At 42.0% G+C, this 23,963-nt stretch overlaps 1 protein-coding gene across 2 annotated transcripts in view; it reads right to left on the minus strand.

Annotated features, from left to right (window-relative positions):
- Window positions 1-78: 78 nt before the first annotated feature.
- The window catches only part of bin3 (bridging integrator 3), a 44,804-nt gene continuing 20,919 nt past the window's right edge, over window positions 79-23,963 (minus strand). The window contains exons 1-7 of one of the 2 annotated variants that reach the window (XM_028577884.1): window positions 22,827-22,868; window positions 21,477-21,538; window positions 18,798-18,934; window positions 13,395-13,435; window positions 6,785-6,926; window positions 5,052-5,186; window positions 1,501-1,647 (exon numbers count right to left, since the gene is read on the minus strand). In XM_028577884.1, coding sequence (XP_028433685.1) covers window positions 1,501-1,647; window positions 5,052-5,186; window positions 6,785-6,926; window positions 13,395-13,435; window positions 18,798-18,934; window positions 21,477-21,538; window positions 22,827-22,852 — 690 coding nt within the window. In that variant the 5' untranslated portion in view covers window positions 22,853-22,868. Of the gene's footprint in view, window positions 1,648-5,051; window positions 5,187-6,784; window positions 6,927-13,394; window positions 13,436-18,797; window positions 18,935-21,476; window positions 21,539-22,826; window positions 22,869-23,963 lie in introns of those variants that run through there. The other variant, XM_028577883.1, reaches the window with a different exon arrangement.

The raw sequence follows: 23,963 nt of genomic DNA on the forward strand, positions 1-23,963 counted from the left end.
ATCGATTATCAAAATAGTTGGCGATTAAGTTAACATCTTCAACAATCTTTGCAGCTCTAAGTAGGATTGTAGTCATGGTTGCTATTCTCAGTTAATTTATTTCATGATTGACTGTACATTTAGATGATGGCTAAAACATTTTCATTGAACAGATTGTAGTGTTAATACATATTTTAAAAAACCTAAATTAAACCCCACTGTGTTACAGTATTCACTTAATGTGTTAGGAAAACAAGCTCTACCACTTAAACTCTTCATTAATTAGAAAAAAACCTTCATTAATACACACGTGTAACTCAAACAATACACAAAGACAGTCAATCAACTAAGCATTTGCTTCAATAATTTAAAAATGATGTCAACAAATAGTTAACTTCTTGGTGTGACACCTTTGAAAAATAAAAAATTTAAAAAAACATGATATGGGAGCAATGTAACCACATTGACCAGAGTGTGTTCATCATACTGGGGGGTAGGGATACCTGATAAAGGTGGAAACAATGACAGTATGATTTGGTCCAAAAATCAAGAAGAAGAAAAGGTTGGCTTCCAACCCTGGTGTAGAAGGTACAACGAGGTTTCTTTGCTAACAGACCATCTAAACAACCAACAATAAAACAAAGGATGGATGGTGTGTGAATTAAAACGAAATGGTGTGTCATGAATAGTATTTACCACCAGAGGGAGCACCAGCCTTTGTTTTGGACAGCGGTTAGACTCCCAACAGCGACTCGTTCTCTCCGCAGCCTGAGTGGTCGACCTTTCAACACCGCTGCTCGCACGGGCACAATCTCACTTCACTCAAGTGAAGTTCTTTTTTTTATGTTACATCCACAGTCGGGACAACGTAGGCACATTATGCACAGGTGATGTCACCAACATCATCCTGTAAAACCCCAACAAACAGCCCTCAAACAACAAACATGGCACAGAGCTAAACTTGGAGATAATAAGCAGCAAAGGCCAAAAACACAAGACATACATTTTCTAGCCAGTAACCTACAATACATTACAATACATTGTCTGTAGTGTTTTTCATTTCAAACTTGGGTAATAAAAACTGTTTGACAGATTGTTGGTAAGAATGCAGATGAATAAAAAAAAAAAAAACCATTTCCTTGCTCATTTCCTTCTTTAGAAACAAATGCTTATAGACATTTCTGAAACCAAGAAGTGTAACCCTGTTAATTGGTTCTGACGAGAACCAGTTTGATTCCTTCCCTTAGAAAAAAAACACACAAAAAAAACATATTGGCTTATAATGTTGCACTTGGCTGATGGCTTAGTTAATGTGGCATTTCAGCTGCAGCAGTTTGAGCCACCGAGAGACTCTGTGGAGAGAAAGAAGCATGGGGGTGGGGGGGGTGGGGAAACAATCTGATGATCACGTTAAGGCCATTGCTGTCCGTTTGAACTGCGCCAAGGAGCCTGAAAAGAGTGCAATGCATTCAGAGAGGCATTTAAAAGGAGCCATTTCCCCGTTTTTTTGGCTTCCCTCCCTCAGTCGTCGGCGACAATGGACAGAGCACGCAACTCGCTGAGCTTGGCCTCGGTCTCCCTCTCCCTCTGCTCGTCAGTCAGCCCTGCCTGGTCGATCTGGTCTGTCAACTCGCTGAAGATCTTGTACATTTCGGTGAAATAGACAACCTGGAGGGGCAGGAAGAGAAAAGGACAAAGATTGAGTCTGTGATGGCAGAAAAAAACAAAAAACAGAGACTCGACAGGGCTAATGCACCTCTAAGAAGGAAAAAAAAACTCCCAACAAATTTTATATCCAAACTCTGCTGCACTCACACAATCTAACCTTGCTTTCACTTACACTAGGCTGAAACTGTTGCTCCCATACCTCTTCAACCCCGCTAATGAGAAGTAAATCGAGAGGCGAAGAGGGAGTCCACAGATATCAAACAAGTCCGACAAAGCCCCAAAAACCCAGCACTTCAGCCCGTAGTGACCCTGCTTTTCTCTCCCAATCTGAACAAGAGATAGAGAGTGTTCACTGAAAGCTTTCTTGACACTTCCCACCCCTGCTTCTTCCCCTTAGTTCATGAGTCAGGCTCCCTAGAGAGTTGCTTTGATGATTAATAGACTTTAATCACATTACAAGACTCCAGAAGAGTAGGCAGAGAATGAAAGTACTCGGAAAATACAACCCCTTTAAACCCACACACACACACATCTCAATATTTATTCATGCAGCGATGCATACGATACCCAGCTCTTAAGAGGGCATTGCTGGCTTCTCGGAAATTGCATGTGTGTCCTATTGTAGGCTGAAACAGCAAGATCAACCAAGAAACCAGTGGGAGAAATGCTTACTGATTCGCCAAGGGTCACAACAGAATAAGGGCTAGGTCGAGCTGGAAATAAACTGAGAGTCATCTTGTATAGAAATAACATTTGTCTGACTCTGTCAAGACCAGATTTGACGCTGTCAGACAAAAAGGAAAAAAAAATATTTCTAAACCACCTTGAACAAGCCTTTTTAAGTGCTCGGTATGAAAGACCTTTATGTGTTTATACCAATATTTGCCACCTAAACCACATGAGTGGGCCATAAGTATTGGGTTCCAGCTGTTTGTGGGGGTAAAGCGGATATTCTTTTTTTCCCCCCAAGAGGGCTTGTTGAAAGGGCCATTGGAAATGTCCATATGACCAGTGATGATAATGTACACCAGATCAGTGTCTGAGTGCCCTCTGGAGCAAAGACACTCTGCTATTATAATTAGTCTAGTCACCACGAGAAGTAAACGCAGCCTATGACCACCTACGATACAAACAGGATTCTTTGGGTGAAGCAGGGCTTTAAATTACATGACTTCTGTCTGGCCATTTTAACATACCATAAGCCCCAGCTGCTTAATATTTACACAGATATGTTACACTTTGACCTCTTAGCCTAAAGAGATAAGGAATCATTTATTTTGCGTTCCATCCCGTTAAGTCCTTAAACACGGTTTCAGGAAACAATGACAATCAACTGAGGAAAAGGACAAAGAAAGAAAGTGTTTTTTTCAAATGAACACATGCAGCAGATTGCGCAAAATTGTGAAAAAAAAAAAAAAATCAAGACAATGTCTCAATTCATCAACATCTGTACAGGTGGACAGGTCAGGCCAAGTGTCCCGCTGACAGTTGCTGGACAGGACTGGTGTTCGTTAGGCTGAAGGCTCTCAACAAAGGCAGCCTTTGTGCCTTTTCCCTGCTGCCGCTGGGAGCCGAGCAGCAACAGCGGTTGCGAGAGAAGGGAGTGGAGGATGAGACCAAGCACATGCAGCGAGGCTGGGGACGAGGTCCAGCGGTCCACTGGCCACCCACGTGTGGCTGTGTGTAGATGCTCATTCATGTGCGTGAGCCACATGAATAAAGATATTGTAGATCTAAAATAGCATGCGTGTGACTAATAAGAGCTCTTGCACCATGCAAATTCAGGTAAAAAATGTGATTTCACCCTAAAAGAGAAAAGACCTGAGCTCAGATTTACGGAGATATTTAATGTCGGTTATAGTTGATTGCTCCGTTTGCTATTTTTAAAAGTTCAAAGAACATCATAGAACCCTATAATTGTCATTAGGATAATCTAGTTTAGTAATTAGGAGTGTGCCAGTGACCGTCCTAAAGAGGAAATGACATGGCCAGGCAGGTCTGGGTTGGGGGAGGGGGACACGGTGGCGCTAACTTAAGACGCCCAGCTGCTTTAAGAAAAGCTCCAGGTTAGAGACTTGCAGGGCTGCAGTGGAGCCAGACAGACGAGGCCTTCCTGGGCTAAACGCAGCAGTGTGGGCCGTCACTGGGGGTTAATCACATTAGGACAGCGTGGAGGGAGACAGACTGCCAGGATTATACACTCCCTTCCATCAGACACTTCATCCACTGTTTAACCAACGCTCAGAAGGTCTGAACAGACACTGGGGGCTGTAGAGCTGCAAAGATGAATCGATTCAGCAACTATTGAATTAATCGCCAACTAAACTAAAACGCCACGTCGGGCAAGTACATATAACAACCCACTTGCCCGTTCTGGCATAATCGTATCATAAATTACATTATTGTCTCTTGCCCACATCGGAGAACACTTGTTGAATGATTTGATTTGAATGTGCTGTTGGCCAATCAAGAGTCCAACTGGCGTTTGAGACGTTTTTTATTTTTACGTTTGATACTTTGTGGATGATTTTGATCAATTTTTGCCTTTTTTTTCCCCTTTAAACTTAGAGATCTTTTCAATGTTTTTTCTTAAAAGTTTTGACACTTTTGATGGTTTTTCTTAACGTTTCGGTTATTCTGACACAAAAATATTTGTATAGGGTCGTTAGTTGCAGTCCTAGGTGTGTGTGTGTGTGTGCCCTGTCTGCGATCATAGGCAGCCGCCAGACGTACAGTACAGGCCAAAAGTTTGGACACACCTTCTCATTCAATGTGTTTCTTTATTTTCATGACTATTTACATCGTAGATTCTCACTGAAGGCATCAAAACAATGAATGAACACATACGGAATTATGTACTTAACAAAAAAGTGTGAAATAACTGAAAACATGTCTTATATTTTAGATTCTTCAAAGTAGCCACCCTTTGCTTTTTTATTAATAAGGGAATAAATTCCACTAATTAACCCTGACAAAGCACACCTGTGTTAGTTATCAAAAAAAGCAAAGGGTGGCTACTTTGAAGAATCTAAAATATAAGACATGTTTTCAGTTATTTCACACTTTTTTGTTAAGTACATAATTCCATATGTGTTCATTTATAGTTTTGATGCCTTCAGTGAGAATCTACAATGTAAATAGTCATAAAAATAAAAAGGAAACGCATTGAATGAGAAGGTGTGTCCAAACTTTTGGCCTGTACTGTATATGGTGAAGACATATGCTTAATATTATGAAGACCTGCTGTATGCCAATGCCGTATGATTTTGTGTATGTATTTAACTGCATCTACAATATTTATGTCCCTGTAAATTGTTCCTTCGAGTGGACTTAAATAAATTGTTAAAATGTACGTGTGTGAGCGCCTTGTTGTTTGTGTGTCTCCGGTGAGGGTGATCACGAACCTGCGCCCTGATGAGAGCCTCAAAGCTGGGCTGGAAGTAGTCGATGCGGCTGTGGTAGAACTTGGGCATCTCGTCCAGCAGCTGCTTGTTCTTGGCCTCGAAGTCCTCCCGGACCGGTCGGAGCTCCTCTCTGGCCTGGGGTGTGGCAGGGAAAGGGGGAAACGAAAGACCGGGTCACCATCACTTGTAACTTTACATAACATCTTCTCATTTCACCACATCAGCTCGGGTTGTAATTTACACACCATTTTACACATTCTTCCACAAAAACTGGTGCAAAGAGTGGCTGATTTTGAGAAAAACAAATGCCAACCCATGAAACAGGGCTGGGTATCGCCACTGATTTCCTGAATCGATTCGATTCACAAGGTCCAAATTCGACCCTGTATCGATTCAATTAGGCATATTTCAGAGAGAGAGAGAGATTCTCAGAGAACGTATGCTGTAAATTGCACAAGGAACCCTGTAACCTGCTGCATTGTTAAAAATAATGTTGACGTTAAGAATTGACCGCAAAGCAGTTGCATAGAGCCAGAATTTTTTTGTGCTTTCTTTAGTGCAGAGGGTGTGATGCAGAGACGGAGACCTAAAGGAATACATCGGGGAAAATGGCCATGGCAGTTTATCCCTCGCCAACATTTACCATTACTTTGGAGCGTTGTTTAGCATAACATGGATTCCTTAGCTCGTCTAGTTTAATATGAAACCAATATCTTAACTTACAAAAACGGAGCCTCTTAAAAGATCGATCTCAGGATTATATTAATTGATATTGCATAATTCGGATGAAGATCGTTTTTTTTTTGTTTTTTTTTAACCCAGCACTACCTTCAAAGTATTTCAACACAGGAGCCATCTTTAGTGTCTTTCTTATTGTTCAGAAAGATATTTGCCTAATTCCCACGAATAAGCAGTACAATAAATAAAAGGCTGTAATCACGACCACAGTGAGGAGGAGTGGGTTATGTGGGCAGACTTGGCTGTGAGTGGACTCCAGCACCACTGATCTCTGTGTGTGACTGTATTAGTGGGTAGTCTACTGTAGGCACGGAGTTATGGAAAGCACAATGAATATGTGCTAGAGGGTGAGAATTTTTATTAAGGGGAGGGGTGGGGGGGGGAGTTGCTATATTAAAACTACAACATATTGTTTATCTCCTGCGTGACGGTGTGGTCTCTTCACGTCAGTTAGTTTTCTTCACACATGGCCAGTCGAAATGGCATACGATTGTTTTGTCAGGATCATTTCTTTAAGTGCACTGGGATTTAAAGGGCAGGGATGTAGGGGCCTCTTCAAGACTTTGTTCCCCTGACAGTGCTTTTCTCAATGTGTGTGGGTGGCTCGCCGTGTAAGAATGTGTTAAAGGCAACAGCATAGGCAACACGGCAGCGCTATCTGTGAATGTGTGCGCTTCTGTAGTGGCCTGGTGTGTATGTGTGTGTCTACGATTCTCAATTACGTGCCTGTAGATGTGCAGCAGTGCCTTTTTGAAAAGGCACTACTTGAGAGCCTGGTAGCTTGCGTGGGTGAAGGAGCGCACATGTACAGTATGCATGTGCTCGACTATTTTTGTTCATATCCAGTCAGCATTTGTGTCTTTTTCCACTTATTGCGCCCTGTTCAACAATATGTGCAACCTGTGAGAGCAAGTGAACTCTGCCTGCTCTGCAGATAGCGGGAGCATTGGAGTGGTCCAACACGTGCGCTGATGCAGGCTTGAAACTCGCAGTACCTGATGTAGTTTGACCATAACGGGCCCGGTTTTCTCTTTCTCTTCATACTTCTCCGCTTTGGATTGCAACCGTTTGTAGTCCTGCAGTGCCTGCTCCCGGCGTTTCACTGCCATGTTGAGGCTGGGGAAGACGCCGCTGTACCTGCGACAAACCAGCACACATTACAACCTTAGACATCTCTGACACAACCAATAAGAATCGAAACAAAAATGCGCACAGACAAGCGTGCATGCATGCAAGCAACAACAAAAAATACACAGACAATCACACCAGTACTAAAAAAAACTTTGCAATTATTCAATTTTATTAGATAATTTTTTTGGTGCATTTTAGGCTTTTATTTTCAGTAGGACAGATGAAGACATGAAAGGGGAGAGAGAGGGGGAATGACACACCACAGGTCGGAGTCGAACCCGCGGCGTCGAGGAGTAAACCTCTATATATGGGTGCGTGCTGTACCAGGTGAGCTACCCAGGCGCCCGCAATTAATCACATTTTGATTGCGATTTCGATCGCAAAAACTATCATGTAATCGAGAAATACAATTATTTTGCACATGCAAGTAACATTTTATTTTGTCTTGTGCTGTGAATGGCACGCCCACGTTCACCCCTCCTGAAGGCTAAACTCACTCAGCCAACATGAATAGATTTGCAAGTAAGTATGAAGGGAAATTTCACAGTTCAAGGTGTTTTCACTGTTTGATTTGTTTTAACGGTTTAGTTGTCACTGGTTTTTTTAAGTTCAATAAATGCAATGCAACGTCATCCCAAAAGTCAATGAGTAATCATGTTAAATAATTGTGATTTCAATACTGACCAAAATAATTGTGATTATGATTTTTAACAGCCCTATTTTTTGGGAGAAACTGAAGTCACTTGAATTGTTAAAACAGCTTTCCTGCTCTATGAAATTTGTAGACATGCATTCTGCATGGCATCCTATCTTAATAAAAATCACTATGAATTAATAAAATCCCTCTCCTCAACATCTTATAGTAGAGACACTCTCAAACCCCAGAGGACAGCTCTGCATTAAGCTTCCTCTAATCTATTATCTAATTACTGTAGTTCAAAATTCGCATGAAAAAATTCATTTTGCGACAATTATCATATTCCAAATGAAAATATATTCTTGCATCGAGAATCCTAGTCTTCAGCACTAAAAATAGGAAAACACTCATCTGTAACTTAGCAACAGGAGTCTGAGCTTCATCCTGGGACTTGTTGCACTGGTTTGTGTCTGCTTTAAATGGGAAGCAGGAATACTGCATATAGGAAATATTCAACCCAATAATATCTAGTAAACAAATGGAAAAATAAATCTAGGTTAGCACACCTGGATGATAGCCAACCTCTAAACTACAAGATTGAAGTCTCTTCCAATATATGAACCATTAACACGCAGCTGTATCCAGGGTCCAGCATTATTTGTTCAGACTAGGACTGCACAATGAATTGTTTTTTATCGTCATTGTGATATCAACCTGCGCAACAAACACATCGCGAAAGACACTTTTACAAGAGATTTTTAGTTTGTTAAAGAAAGTATTGATAGAAAACTAGACTTTAAAATGCAACTATCACATTTTTTTTCTCTTTTATATAGACCTTAGTGGTCCCCTAATACTGTATCTGAAGTCTCTTTTATATAGACCTTAGTGGGCCCCTAATACTGTATCTGAAGTCTCTTTTATATAGACCTTGGTGGCCCCCTAATACTGTATCTGAAGTCTCTTTTATATAGACCTTAGTGGTCCCCTAATACTGTATCTGAAGTCTCTTTTATATAGACCTTAGTGGTCCCCTAATACTGTATCTGAAGTCTCTTTCCTGAAATTCAGTCTTGATGCAGAATTACAGCCACTAGAGCCAGTCCCACAATGAGCTTTCCTTAGGATGTGCCATTTCTGTGTCTGTAGCTATTGAGGAGGATAGAGGGGGGGCAAGGTGGAGGGTGGGTGTGTGGCCTTGACCAACTGCCACTTTGCTCGTTTGAAAGCCATGATGTCTCTCTCTCTCTCATTGGTGGGCCAAATTCTCTGGGTGGGCAAATCAGAGAAAGGGGAGGTAACCTTTCCCCTTATGACCTCATAAGGAGAAGATTCCAGATCGGCCCATCTGAGCTTTCATTTTCTCAAAGGCAGAGCAGGATACCCAGGGCTCGGTTTACACCTATCACCATTTCTAGCCACTGGGGGACCATAGGCAGACTGGGGGAACACATATTAATGTTAAAAAACCTCAAAGTGAAATTTTCATGCCATGGTGCCTTTTGTGTTCAGTTTAATGTTCAATTTATTCAATTAAAGACAATTTTTTTTTTCTTAATTCAATAGTAGTAGTTGTAGAATATTAAAAGCAGCAGAAAAGGCAGAACTGAGAACACTTTCATATCTATTGAAGTATTATCGTTATCGGCATACTCAGCAATGTTTTCTCATATTTTCCTTATATCTCCTATGCTCCTATTTCATTTGTTTTAAAAGACAAAGAATATCCTTCAAAAGTGTGTTATAGTGAAGGGGAAATACACGGCAGCATGACTTTAAGCTGTAAATAAAAATCCCAGCAGTCATTGACAAATTACCAAAGCAAACTTAACAAGACAAACCTTAAGAAACATGTTTTGGTCTGACATGGAGACACAAAGCAGTGACAGTGTTTTTAAAAAGCAGGCCACAAGATTATTCACACAGGTGTCTGCTGCATGTGAGTCAGTAATAAAAACACTCGTAACGAAGAGTGAGATTTAGCTTTTTTGAATGACTCATTTACAACCTTTCATCAACTGTGTAGGCACACGGTACTACAATAGTTTGTTATGTGCGCCTCTGCCCATAGTGTTATTAGACACAAAATGTGTGGGCTTTATGATTTACATTACTCTCCATGCCAACCCTTGCCCTGCACTGTGTAGCAGATAAGGGAACCACTGAGAACCCTTGGATTGGATGTGATTATAGAAAAAAAGAAAACTAGCTTGTATCTGCCTGTGCACCTAAGCAGAGGGCAGGAGAGCGCAGAAAGTGACGCAAACTAAAGCTCATTCTCAGACAAGCAGGGATTGTTTCCTACAGGAAGTAAAGCAAGGAGTGGTGTTTTGAGTGACATCACGGAGCTCAGCTAAGCCCAGCCCCGCGGCCCACGCTCTACCACTATTTATAAAATACCACTTTGGCCCAGTTTATGGCAGGGGTGGATGCCGATCCTCAAGTCTACTATCTGCTCCAGTGTACACATACTTGAAGTGCCAAGGGATTATGTAACTGCCCTCTAGTCATGACTGCTCTCCAACACTATTGGCTGATGACAACGCAGCGGCAAACCGACACAGACGACACAAAAGGCCGATTGCGTTGTCACTAGTGCACTTCACCTGAAAGCACGGTGCAATTTCCTCATTGCGCATCACAGATGGTGTGCAGTTTGTGTGCTCTAAAGTGGGACAGCACTGCCAGCAACTACTATGTTTCAGCACACAGAGACTTGAGGGCCTCTGCTCTCCTGGGCTGAAGGAGGCGGAAGAGCTAGACACAAAGCCAACTGCTTGTTAACCCATTCCTGTCCTTTCCATGCTGGATGCTGACTGTTACATTCAGGTCTCTCTGTGTCCAGTGACTCAGCGGCGTCAAAGGTTCCCACACGGAAATACGCAGCAGTGGCTTTGGTTATATGTGACTGCACATACTTGGATAGTAGTGATGAATGCAACTAACGATTATTTTCATTGTCGATTATTTTCTTGATTAATCGATCAGTTGTTTGGTCTATAAAATGTCTGAAAATGGTGAAAAACGTCGATCAGTGTTTCCCGAAGCCCAATATGTCCACAAATGTCTTGTTTTGTCCACAACTCAAAGATATTCAGTTTACTGTCACAGAGGAGAGAAGAAACTAGAACATATTTTACATTTAACAAGCTGACATCACAGAATTTTGACTTTATTTTCATAAAAACTCAAATGTAATAGTTGACAACTAATACATTAATCTTTGCAGCTCTGGTGATTATAGCTACTGGACATTTCCCTCGATGTCCTGGCATTGACTGGACAACTACCGGTCAGCTGGTTACGTCTGCATTTGCGGTCCGCCTCGTCTGGTTGAGGGCTGCGCGGGGGCCAAGGGCACACCGCTGTCCATGTGACAGGTCAGGGTGTGGTGAACAGGCTGGATGGAAATAGCATCTGGACCGGAGAGTGTGTTTATGAGCAGCTGCCAATCCACAGACAGGCCAGCCTGACTTGACGGCCAAGCCCAAGTCTGGTCTAGACACCCTCAGTCTGGGAGGCTGGCTGTCCCTAACTCACTACTGCAAAAAAGCACACAGCAAACTACTAAAAATATGGGAAATCGTACTGTTTATGTGTCAAATACCACCTCCAAAGTGTCACGGCTGCAGATAAAGACTGAAGAGTGTCAGACAAGGTTACATCACGTGGCTAGTTTTGTTAAAATACGCTCGTTGTGTAAAATAACTACCACCAGTTGTAAAAGATTTAAGAGCAGTGGGCCATGGGACGTTGTGAAAGGGTGACGTACATGCCAGCAGAACCTTCTTTTGTCTCAGCAGTAGGAGAGTTTGATCTGCCGCAACTTGTCTTGACTCAGACAACACACGCAGCCTGGATACATGATATACCAGATAAGAAGAAAAAAAGAAAGAAAGACCTCATAGCAAACATCCTGGGTACAAAACTGAACTTCGATTACAAAAACTCAACAACAAAATGTGATCAAATTCAATCACTTCCCCTTATAAAAAACTGCATCCCCCCCAGCTCAGGCCAAATAGTCGAGTCAGCTCCAGGCCTTACAACCTGCTCCAGAGACCTCTGACTGAGAGAGCCGGTTTAGTCACATCTCAACCTGGGGCAGAGGTCTCAAAACAGGCTTGACTCTCACCCAAAAGAGCAACGGAGCAGATAGGGCTAGGTTAGGAGGCCCAGATAACACAAATGCCTCAATGCCCACGCACTCCCCTCCCCTCGCATAAACACGGTGATGTCATTCAGTGACCCCGCTGAGTGGACGAAATACACGTCTGGGCCTGAGAGATAGAAAGAGAAGAGGAGGGGGTGGAGAGCTGCCTCTTTATCGTTTGTTTATTAAGTATACAAAGTATTAAGAATGCCAACATTTTAAATAGCAAAAACACAGACACACACTTCAAGGTCTTCCATTAACATTAACGTTCTCCTTTTCAACTGGTTGCTAATTGTCTTTATGATGAAACAAGATCACCAATAGAGTATTTCGAGACGAGAAGTAAACAACGAAAAATATTCATTAGGTATGGACTAATGGAATCCTAATGGAAGCTTTAAAGTGTGGTAGCTTTTTGTGTCTCAATTTTCTAAAGAAGACGCCTTGATAAACTAATAACTAATATTGCTACAGTTTTAAAAAATGGGGGGTGTGGGTTAATAAAGACACCAGTTTAGCTTGCCTTCTAAACTCGTGTATGAACTTACTTCCTCTGCTCTATTTCAGATCATGTAAATGCCTTACTTTATGGTCTAAAATGACATATTTGTGAGACGGCACCCCCTCCAAAATCTGGGTTGGTGTATACGTATGTTTGTGTGAGAGTGTGCGCTGTCCTGAGACAGTTCTCCTCCTAAACCAATCCACGGCTCTGGGCCCAGGAAGCTGGGCCCTTTGCCATATTCTGAGCCTGCCCACACGTCCGCCTGCCGCCCACCAGGAAGAGGAAATTAGAACCATTCCATCCTGTCATTGCTCCGCCACCAGAGCACACGTGGAAGAAGGGGCGAGAGGCGCGCACACACACACACGCACGCACACACACAGACTATTCATGTTTTACCAATGTGAAGAAAATTAACAAACAAGCTTCTGTAAATCAACAGAAACAAATGCACATGCTCTCTCACACAGCATATGTATAATCTCCTGGGAGGAGCCAAGAGGAGGAAGCAAAACCTTAACAAGCGCTCCGGAAGAAGAGTGGGATAGTCCAACCACTCCCTTCAGTACCTCTGCTTTGCATGTGTGTGTGTACATAATGTGTGTGTGTGTGTGTGTGTGTGTGTGTGTGTGTGTGTGTGTGTGTGTGTGTGTGTGTGTGTGTGTGTGTGTGTGTGTGTGTGTGTGTGTGTGTTTGAAAAAGTGAGGCTTTAGGAATGGAATAGCACTCACCGCCTGCTCGAATGGGGGCGAGTATTAGGAATGAGAACCAAATAAACTTTCTTCCAGACACACCATCACCACAGCAGCAGCACCGCTTACTCCCTAGTTCATTTTTACAGTCTGTGTTACTACACTTCAGGCCACTTCCTGTGGTCCAGCACTGCCAGTGTAAAGAGCAGAGCTGGGTCAAATAATAAAAACGTTACGAGGCACTGGACTTAATCTGCCCAGAGTGTCGTATGGATTTACCACATCAGGACCAGGATCCACACAAAACTTACCTAGTACTACTTATAATGCATCTGAATTGACTTTATGGCCCTGCTCCAAACAAATGTTAAACTTATCAGCAACAACTATTTGACCCTGGTCTGGTATAGAGACACTTAAAGCCAACCCTTTAAAATATAGCAGCAGAAACTCAAGAGTAGGAGAAATCAAGTTGGACACTTACTTTTTCAGAGGGTCGATAACGGTTTTCTGTATCTGGTTGACCTGTAATAAAAAGAACAATTGTTAACATAAGGAATAAGCACCTCTATATCAAGGGAAGAGACATTATAACATTGTTATTCACTGTCAAATTGAGTTTCATCAAAATTAAAGTCGTAACAAAACAGCATCTACGTGTCTTGCTCATTAGCTGCAAAGCAATGCCACTGCACAAACATCAACAATTGTGTATATTTCAAACAGAGCACTCAAGAAAAAAGGGGAGGGCGGGGGGGGCTTACAAAGAAACTTTCATGACGTTGACTCTTTTATTGTACACAAGCCTGGAGGAGAAACCCCTGAATATTCATTGGGCTTGCGATACAAAAGGATGGAACTGTCAGGGGACGGACATGAAAGCAAAGCCCAACTGATTTCAAATCCTGTGGAGGGTGGGCTGCCTTACAAGATGAAAGTTCTTTGCAAACAAACATTTTAACAATAACAGTTTATATTTTCCTGCATTCTCCTTCTGTTTGCCAGAACCGACAGGGGAGGGAAGGAGGGGAAGGAAGGGAGCGGGGTGTTAAATGGAAGTAAACGAACATCTCATCTTGAGGCCTCCAGCCCCGGCACCAAGTCTCATCGACATAAGTTGGCGCACAATTAATAAAGTTTCCAGCGTCATTTACATTGCAGATTCAAAACGACTGCTACTACGAGGTGACAGAATGCTAAGTTAAACCAGGCAATCGAGTCAAGTGAAGAGTAAATGCTAAGAACAGTGAAGGAGGATTTAAAAGCAGCAGGATGTGAGATGTGACAGCTACATGAGAACAGTGAGCAGCTCCACTAATCATATGTTCACTTGCTATTGGAAGGACAGTCAATCACACAACAACAAGGAGGCGAGATCGCAGCTGTGCTCTGTAAAAATGCCCTGACCATCTATGAGAACATACTGCAACACTCGCTGCTTCACACAGGCAGATTTCCAAGTACAAAATGGTTGATTGTGGTTTGAGGGGGAAAACAGAGAACCAATAACAAATAAGTACATGGGAATTCACATTTTCTTTGTTTTACATATTCACACCACCCCCCCCCCCCCACCCCGACTTGAGCTGCGCCGCTGCTTCTAAGGTGAGAGCATGCAGCGAGGAGGGAGAACAACAGCGGCAGATTTGCTTAAGCATGCTGGTGCCCTCTACCCTCTGCCCCTTCCCACAGAGGGGGGTGGGGGGGGGGGGCAGAGCTATTCCTTGGAGGCCCTGCAGAGCCTGAGGCCGACGCTCAAGCAGTAGTCTCCATCAGTGAGTCACAGGGCAGAGGCCATCCCGGCACACAGGCCTCCCAAAAATACACACAGATCGCAGAGGAAATCAATATCCCTCCAAACGGAGCATCCTTTACTGCGCTGCCGCCATCTACACTGGGGCTCGGCTTCGGCAGCAGTGTGCCGGCGGGGCTGTGCGCCCTCCTCAGCCCCAGAAATAAACACACAGACCTGGGCCACTGCTGCCTTCATTATCGCTGCACGTTTTATCTGCTGGCTCTCTCACTTGCGGGCCCCGCGGCAGAACATCTCGTCTCAACACGGAGAAGAGCAAAGGGTGGATGCTTTTGTGTCTGTTTTGCAGGAGCAATAGGGTTTGCTGTCGGTGCCGTCAGAATCAACAGTCAGCTTGAAGGGAGAAGCTCGAGTAGTGTTCCAGTGAGCTGTGCTGGTTTTTAAACACCTAGCAAACCTGGGGTGAAATTCCACATTGCAGGCTGACCAAAAACAGTGCTCGCAATCACTATTTTGCCTTCAGCTCACTTTCAGCCACACAGCCCTGCCCAAACCTGGAACTGAACATTGTGTTAAGGCAAGGATTTTTATTTAGTAAGACTGAAAGAACGGCAGAGAAAATCAGGTGTGACCTAGCTGTCAAAATCCACTCTGGATGAAAGTGTGTTAAAAAAAAACACACACACAACCACATCGATACAGTTGGTGACTGTTGTCCTCCACAAGTGAAAAACTGTGCTGGGATCAAAGTGCCGAGCTGAATCAATGTCAAACTGGAAAACTACACACCATGGAGCCAGAGCTATACACTTTAAAGACAAGTTGTGCCTTTTGTTACTAGAAACTACTTAAAATGTGAAATTACTATATATATATATATATATATATATATATATTTTTTTTTTTTTACTGAGAGCCGACCCTCGTTAACCGACAAGCAGGCAACGGAGTCCCACTTCACCCGTCCAGGACGCTCAGACGGACTTTCCGCGCTCAGCGTCCGTGTACTACGGACTTGTACCGGTCCCACAGCCACGATGTTCTGTGCGTTGCCGTGGACACGTGCAGCCGCTTTCCTGGAACCGCTCGGGCGCACGCGCGACTGGTAAATGTCCGCCGCGGTCTGTGATCGTTTGTCCGAGCCTGTCTCCACCGCATTCCCCTGAGAGGTTGTCAGCTGTGTCTGCCTGGCATACTCTGTGTCTAGGACGGCCGATCTAACGCGCCAGTCCTCATCGATATAGTGGCATGTGTCACGTAGCTCTCCGCTGTGGGTGGCGTCCAGCAGAGAGACACTAATTTAGCAAAAAAAATTAAAAGCTTAAAACACAACAACTTCCTAGTGCAAAGTTTGCACTAGCAAGTTAACTAGCAATATAAATAGATTGTATAGCCCATTTTTCTTTCACAATGCAAAATGTTTTTCTAAATTTTTTGTTTTAATAATATTGATTTTAACTGTTTAACTGATAGTATTAATCATTAACATCCCTAGAAATACTAAATCACATTAAAATGAAGGATGATGGAGACTTGATGAGGGTGCTGAGGAGAGCTGGCACAGATAAAGGTTCTAGTTTTAGCCAAAATGAAAAAGGGAAGCAGTGAAACTTTGATGCTAAAAGATCTTCAAACTTTGGTCTTCAAATGCTGTGGAAGTAAAGAGGTGGATTTAGAGTTCCCAAACATCATTTATCCAATGATAGTCAAGAGTGCGTGGCAGCACTGGTGAAAAAGGTTCTTCAGATCCAAATTCAAAGACAGTGAAAATGGAGGGGGGAAAAAAAGCAAATTTGATATTGTATAAAATCTGAAGAATGTAAAAGTTACTCAGTACTAAAAACAGTCAAACTGGCAGGAGTGCTGTCCTGGGCACTCGACCAAGCCAAGTCCTGGAACATACGCACCCCGGGTCACAAACCCACACGCTCAGTCCAACACACATTCTACTTTGTCTAGTCACTCAAAATGGCTCCCGTAAAATTTGATGAGCTGTGAGCAAAGTTGGTCTGAAAGACTGGTATGTTATAGATGAAGAAGAAAGGAAAGAAACAAGAGTGACTTGCTAGTCGCTTAAAATCCACCGTACATGTTTTATATTTAATAATACAATCATTTTCTTTTTCTTTGTAACATTTAAGTTATTTTCTGTCAGAAAACGAAAAGTTCTTGACATGACATCAATTTACTTTGCGATGAGATTTATTCTCCAACTGCTACTAAAATTGACAATACGCTTCAAAATTGATGGACATAGTTTTAAAGATAAGCTATTTCTTTAATAGTTTGGGTTGTACCATGGACACTGCTTCCCTCACATATTTTGGGGAACAGCGTTTGTTTTTTTAAATGGAAATTGAGTCCAGTTCATGAGGTTTTGCAGAAAATATAAATCATGTCCACTCAACCCAATATGTACAAATCCAGATGGTGTGCTGTTCCCGAGATACTACATTACAACTTTACCATGGAATAAAAAGAATTAACCACTTCTATTTTAAGAAAGATATTCATTTTCTCCACCTTGTTAGATCACTGTTGTGGAGTTATGAAATAATTCTGCTACACAACTAAATGTGAAAAGAGAGGGGAATATTTTTAAGGCAACAAAAAGAACACCTAAGAGCGGGGCAATGAGTCAAGAAAACACAGATGGAAAAAAGTCAATCGGTATATGCCTTAGTGTGATCTCCTGTATTTTTTCCTCTTTAAAAGTCTACCCTTCACAGTGTAGTGCCTTGAGGATGCACACATGCGGTGCCACTATGATTCACATTATAACTACCTGTGGCGATGATACTAATCAAAAAACCTGAAGTGCACCCGGCAAATAATCTGAAGAGGCCTGACAGCCAAAGAAGAAATCTTCACAAAGTACAGATGTGAGAGAGCGAGGCTACAGTATGCTGTATCGCTTACAGTGCTGGAAAGAAATGTCTGCCTTTCTACGGTTGCCCCTTAGGACAAAACATACAAGAGTGAAAAGCACAAAGATTACGGGAAACACTCCAAATCAACAAATACTCTAAATATTAAAAAAAACTTGATCTAGTGCTAACAAACAAACATGTAATGCTGCAGGTAGGAACGGTTTATCAAAATACAATATTACATTGACTCTTTGGACAAAGACAACAAAGACTGCCACGATACAAATTTGATTTGATTCAAATTCCTGTGATCGATATGAGACGACATCATTAATGCCCATTTAACACAATCAGTTCCATTTATATCAAATTACAAAAACAACCAAACTAGGACTTTACAATTTTATTACTGATCTCCTCCTGGCCATTTAAATGAAAAACAAACAATTCTTTGTAATAAAAAGAATAAAATAGAAAGTGGTATTTTCAAAATAAAGGCACATCTTTAAAAGTGATGATATAATCTCCCCCTTTCAGCATTATCTAATAATAGAAAAACAACAACGATAATTTCACTTTGCATCCATAATATTATGTCTCAATCATTGGATCAATATATCGATCCAGATGGTTGTATCTACACACCTCTAGCTGCAGGAGGGATCAGAGAAGTATTATAAATGAAGCTAATTGACAGTTGCTCTTCTCCACGAAGGAGGAAACAATTAACCGTTTGCTGTAACCTTTCAAGACTACATTTTGTAAACCATTGATGTTTAAATAAAACCAAAAAAAAAAACAATACAAGACTTCACCATGCAAGCTGTGATCAGAGTTACTTCTAGGATTTCTGTGGTAGGACGTTTTTTTTTCCTGTTGAGAAAAGGCTTTTACATTGTAGGAGTTATTTTAGACACCAGTGAGTCACAAATGCATCAAATCTTCACAGCTTATAACCAGTAGCTTGAGCTTATAGAGGAGGATGCCACAGATGCTTTTCAAAAACAGCAGAAGGAAAGACATACGGATAGTTTTTAGTCCACAGGCTGCACAATATTGACAAATATGAAAACAGGCATTTTCAACAAAAACTCGTCTAGTTTTCTACTTTGTGTGTCTGAGGAAAGACATTTCCCCCGATACCAATCTAATGGTATCTGTGCCAATGGCAAGCGCAGAGGAAACAAAGCAGCGAAGGGCAGCAAAAGAGTGGGACGACACACTAAACATTAAAAGGGTGAGAGAGTGTGGGAATGGGTCTGACCTTCTCCTGGTTGAAGGAGTCCATCCTTCTCATGGATGTATCTAAAGCGGTCATGGACTCCAGGAAGGCCTGGTCCTGCTCACACAGCGGGTTACTCAGCAGGTCTGCAGAAATCTTCACAGCTGCTTTGGACATGGCTGACAGACACAAACACAAAGCAGAGGATAGTGTTAAAACATAGTTAAATAACTTTGTCATGTAGACAACAGCCAATATAAATGGTTACTGAAAATGTCTTCTAATCCAAATCAACGCCAGATGTTTAGCATTTTTCTCAAACCATTTTTGTGCATTACCCTTAGGCTTTAAGTAGGGCTGGACGATTAATTGAAAAGCAATTGAAACCGAAATTGAGAACATCTAACCGCCAGACAGCGTTGTAGTCGAGACCACCTAAACCGAAACAAAGTCATCACTAAGACCACCAAGGCAGGGTGAGACCGAGTTAAGACCAAGACCAGATTTGTGTTAGACAGCCAGAGCTTCTTCTCCTATCTCCCGCATTCTCTCTCTTGGGAGGTTTACGGTAACAAATTTCAAATCAGATAAAAGTCAAGTTATTGGTTCCATTTGCAAGTTTTAACACATAGGCATAAATCAGACAACGCACAGGCAGTTTAGCGAAATCCCTGCAGTTGTGGTCTTGAAATAAAAATCCTCTTTATCCGAGACAAGACAGAGTAAAAATGCGGTCGATTCCAACACGAGGCCAATACCTTCAAAAATTGGTCTTAAGGTGCAGTAAGTGATTCTGCGCAAAGCTTATTTGAACTGCCAATCAAATACAACCCCCCTCCCTCCCCCCGAAAACATACTACTGTGTAGTCACGGGACTCCTCAGACCCGTCCAGTCTGCGGCATTGAAGCAGCATCGAGGAGAACTTAAACGAGTCAACTGAGCAACAGGAGCGGCTTATACCAAAGAAAGACGCAACGTCTGTCGTTTGGACACATTTTGGCTTCAGTAAAGACGACACAAAGTGTAAGTTAAGCCAAAAGAAGGTGACTGTGAGCCTGCTAGAAAATAATCGTTCATTGATCATAATCGAGGTAAAATCTTCAATTAATCGTGATTCTGATTTTAGGTCATATCGTCCAGCCCTAGCTTTAAGCATTTTATCAGTGTGTGTTCGTATTTGGTCGGATCTTCAAAAGTGAGCTTTTGGGAAAGAACTAAACAGCAAGGTGGCACAGTGCTGCCCCCCATTGTAAAAATCGGTGGGGTTGGTGGGGCTGGCTGCCATGTTGAATATTCACCAGAGCTTCAGGAATCTTTGCAATGTCTCTACACTGACAGCCCCAATTACTGTTAATCTGCACTCATGCCACTTTGTTTAGACACAGAGCACGCATCAGATTATGGCTTCACAGTCAAAATAAATGAGCTTCACTGAGGAGATACAAGCTGACAGAAGAGGCTGTGGTGAAAATAGGCTTTGTGGAGATCTGGAACAGTCGTTGGTCTCTTTTCACACTCCCTTGGGATTCTCTCAGGACCAATTTCCAACCAATCAATTATCGTTGTGTGGCGTTTCTGCATCTCTCTCTCCATTTGACAGGTAACAATGTGCTTGATTTGGCCTTTCCTGTTATGACTGAGAGACGGGTTTATTACAGGGTCATGAAAACCAAAAGGTGACCGGAGGGTAGTGATTTAATTATGACCATTAGTAAAGTGCAAATAAGTGATGCTCAAGTCCTTTGTAAATCCCCTGGGGCTGAAACATGAACAATACCCCAGTATGAAAAGCACGGTTATCCTTGCCACTTCCTTTGCCTTCTGTTACTTAGTCTAATCCAAATTGTGAACAGGAGCAAGCCTTAAAAAGATTATTATTATTATTATCATCCCTCACCAGCTAATTGGAAGTGAGTTTAATAGAGCTCTGCATATCACCACCCTTGACTTGATAAATTGACGGTCGATAGAGAGAGCAATGTATTAAATGTAGTGCTGACATGCAGAGTAGGTCCAGTTCTTTGTTTAGCAGCAGTTGGTGGAAGACAGGACCTGTGCAACAGATGGAATCCATTAACGATAATGAGGGCCTGACAGCTATGACACTTTGATGATGCAGACATCCATATTCCAGTGCACAAAGGAGAGGAAATGAAGAAGCCTCTCACTCCTCCATCCGTCCCCGCTCCTCCACCCCCACAACTGACTACTTACCACAGGCCATGTCTACTGCTGCCTCCCAAATACACAACTCCGAAACCAACAAATAAGCAAATAAAAAAAGTCAAGTAAACATGGTTTCTGTGGCCGACAAATGCTTGAATAAATGAAGGCAGAGAGGGTAGACAAATGGAGCCCTACACTCATACATCCCAAAAACAAACACACAGACAGACACACACACACACACACACACACACACACACACACACACACACACACACACACACACACACACACACACACACACACACACACACACACACACACACACACACACACACACGATAGCCTATAAATCCTAGGAAATCCTATAAAAGATTAAGGCGAAGGCCCGCACTCTCTCGTCTCATTTGTCAAGTCGTCGAACTGATGCACCTCCAAACAACCAAATGTCTTTCTAGCCTGGAAAAACCTGCCAAGCAACATCAAGTATGTTGGTGAACGAGTGGAGATCAATGGCACACTAGGCGGTAACACGCATTGGTGGCAGAACACACCTAAATCAGCCTCTGTGCTTTTCTTCATGTCCTTGTGAAGCTTTTTCGTCTGATCCTCCAGCCTGTAAGATAAGAAGGAATGATTATCAGCCAGCTTCTGGTCTAGGAATACAGTCAACAACAGGTGAGTTGGAGACCAAACAGGAAAAAAATGACAAACATGACACAAATGGTACCCTTTCCCTACACATATATCATAATTAATCTTTATACAGTATATTTCAAAAACTATTTCATCCAGAAGATGTGTTGAAATGGACAATGAAAACATCCAAACCAAAAACCTAGAAAAGGAAATTAGTACATAAAAAACATGGTTCAAGAAGGAATTACACATTTCATTGATTCCACATAAAATGTTATTATAATATCCGTTAGCTAATTAATAATACAGGGAATCCTTCTTGTTACTGTCAACTACATTTCCCCTCAAAAGCATTAATGTCTTCAATCATTCCACTGCACATATTCCATTGATGGGTGTTAAAAATGGCAATTACCAGACTATGGAGGCTGCAAAACACACGCCATTCATTATATCAATTAAGGCAAACGAGGGGTTTAGAATCTCCCCTGAGACTGCTGTCATATCACTTTGCCTGGTTTGATGAAAAAGGGAACATGGTGGTTTCATTTCCATCTCTGCTTTGAGGGATTATATTAACAAGGACGACAATAGCTGTGTAATCCCATAGGATTTCTGGTGGGGGCACTATGGCCACTGTAAGGACATTGGTAACCCACATATGGCCAAAAAAACCACAAATGGCGGTTTGGAGCCTCCAAATACTTTTTTTTTTTTATTGTTTAGCAGTTGGGAAACAAACAAGCGGTGTGTTTCTCCAGCAAACACAGGTTCATGTTTGGTTCACGCCCAAACATGAATTATTGGTTCTCGATACTGGCTGTTAAAACTGTTAAACCTCAGGAGTATGGCTTCAAAAGAATAATGCACCTCAAAATTATTATTAATTATTATTTTTTAATTAATCACTAAAGCTTTTATTATGTCCATACTTCACACAATGAGTTCGCTCACATGGCTCCATTTCATAAAAAAACACAAAAAAAAAGAGTTAAGGAAATGTTTGACTTCAAAAAGGGGCAACATCAAATTAAACCAAACCGCTTGGGCTGTCAACAAATGTGACTTCATGAGATCGGCGTGACTATTTATACCTGCGCTGGTGGTCGCGACACTAGCTGCAGTCTTCTCCTGAACAGCGGTGGCGCTAATGAGCAAAGGCTACCGACGCTGCCCTTTCTACGGACTAGAAGAAAAAGAAAAAGGTAAACAACGGCAGAACTGGCAGCAGCCTTGCCGTCAATTCTTCGATGTGATTCACTGACCTACTTCGTCGGATCGAGCCTTTCATTCACCATAAAAGAGCTCATCTTAACCCGGTAAGTTTACCAAAGAGACTTGCAGTCACTCAGAGTCCTGGCATCCGGTTGTTGGTGAACTCATTCAGGCTCCTGTTTCCGCTTTGTCGTGCGACGCTGAAAAAAAAGAGCCTTGCGCAACCTCGGCTCGGCCGGATATTGCATCATTTTGACGTTACGATGTCGCGCGCGACCTTGGATGCATGGCAACCAGATGTTCGAATAGTTCGAATATTCGGTGTTATTTTAGAGGGAATATTCAAACGTCATTTTTGAGCAATTTTGACAGCCCTACATTATACAAAGAGTTTTGAAGCTAAATAACTTCCTATACTGTAATTTCTGAATCTTTTGAATCACATGTATAGTTTATTGACATGATGTTATTTACTCGGGAAAAGGTATAATACATTTGAGTATATTACTGCATCTCTCATAATGTCCACATAAAGCCCCAAAAAAAATGTCAGCAAAAAAGTCCCTTAGTCATCATAGAATTTAGCAAAACAATGCATTCTGATTACATTTTCAAAAGTAGGCCTGAATATGCAAACTCGTTGGTTGTTTGGGAATTTCTGAGTCTAAAAGTCAGTAAATCTGCCAAATTCGTCTTTGAGTGATGCTTGATTGCAGTTTGCAAACATTTTACCATCTTTTTGGTTTGGCGCACACCTAGGCAGGCCAAAATTTATGCTGAACCTAAACTGATTTGCGGGCTGGATCAAAATTTGCGAGGGGCATGATTTGGCCCGCGGGTCTTGAGTTTGACAGCTGATAAGATAAGCCTTGAGCAGTCGAGAGAATAAAAAATGGCAACGCATCGCACATAAACACAATAAACATACAGTAAATATCTGTATGGTCTGGGGGTAAGTAAAAAATCATTAATTATTTCCTATCATAACTCATCCTCCACATGCTTTTGTTTGTCTTGACGTGTTTCAGGATTTTGCACTGAATCGCCACAGACCAGATGGAGGTTGTTCCAAAAATGTCATTTGCAGTAAATGATGTAACTTCATCTCTTATTGTTCACATCACAGGGAAAAATAACATTCTGTCAGAACAATCTCCACAGTAACTTCTTGTATTTCTCGCCAATAA

This window comes from Perca flavescens, chromosome 5, assembly GCF_004354835.1.
Source record: "Perca flavescens isolate YP-PL-M2 chromosome 5, PFLA_1.0, whole genome shotgun sequence".
NCBI lineage: Eukaryota > Metazoa > Chordata > Actinopteri > Perciformes > Percidae > Perca > Perca flavescens.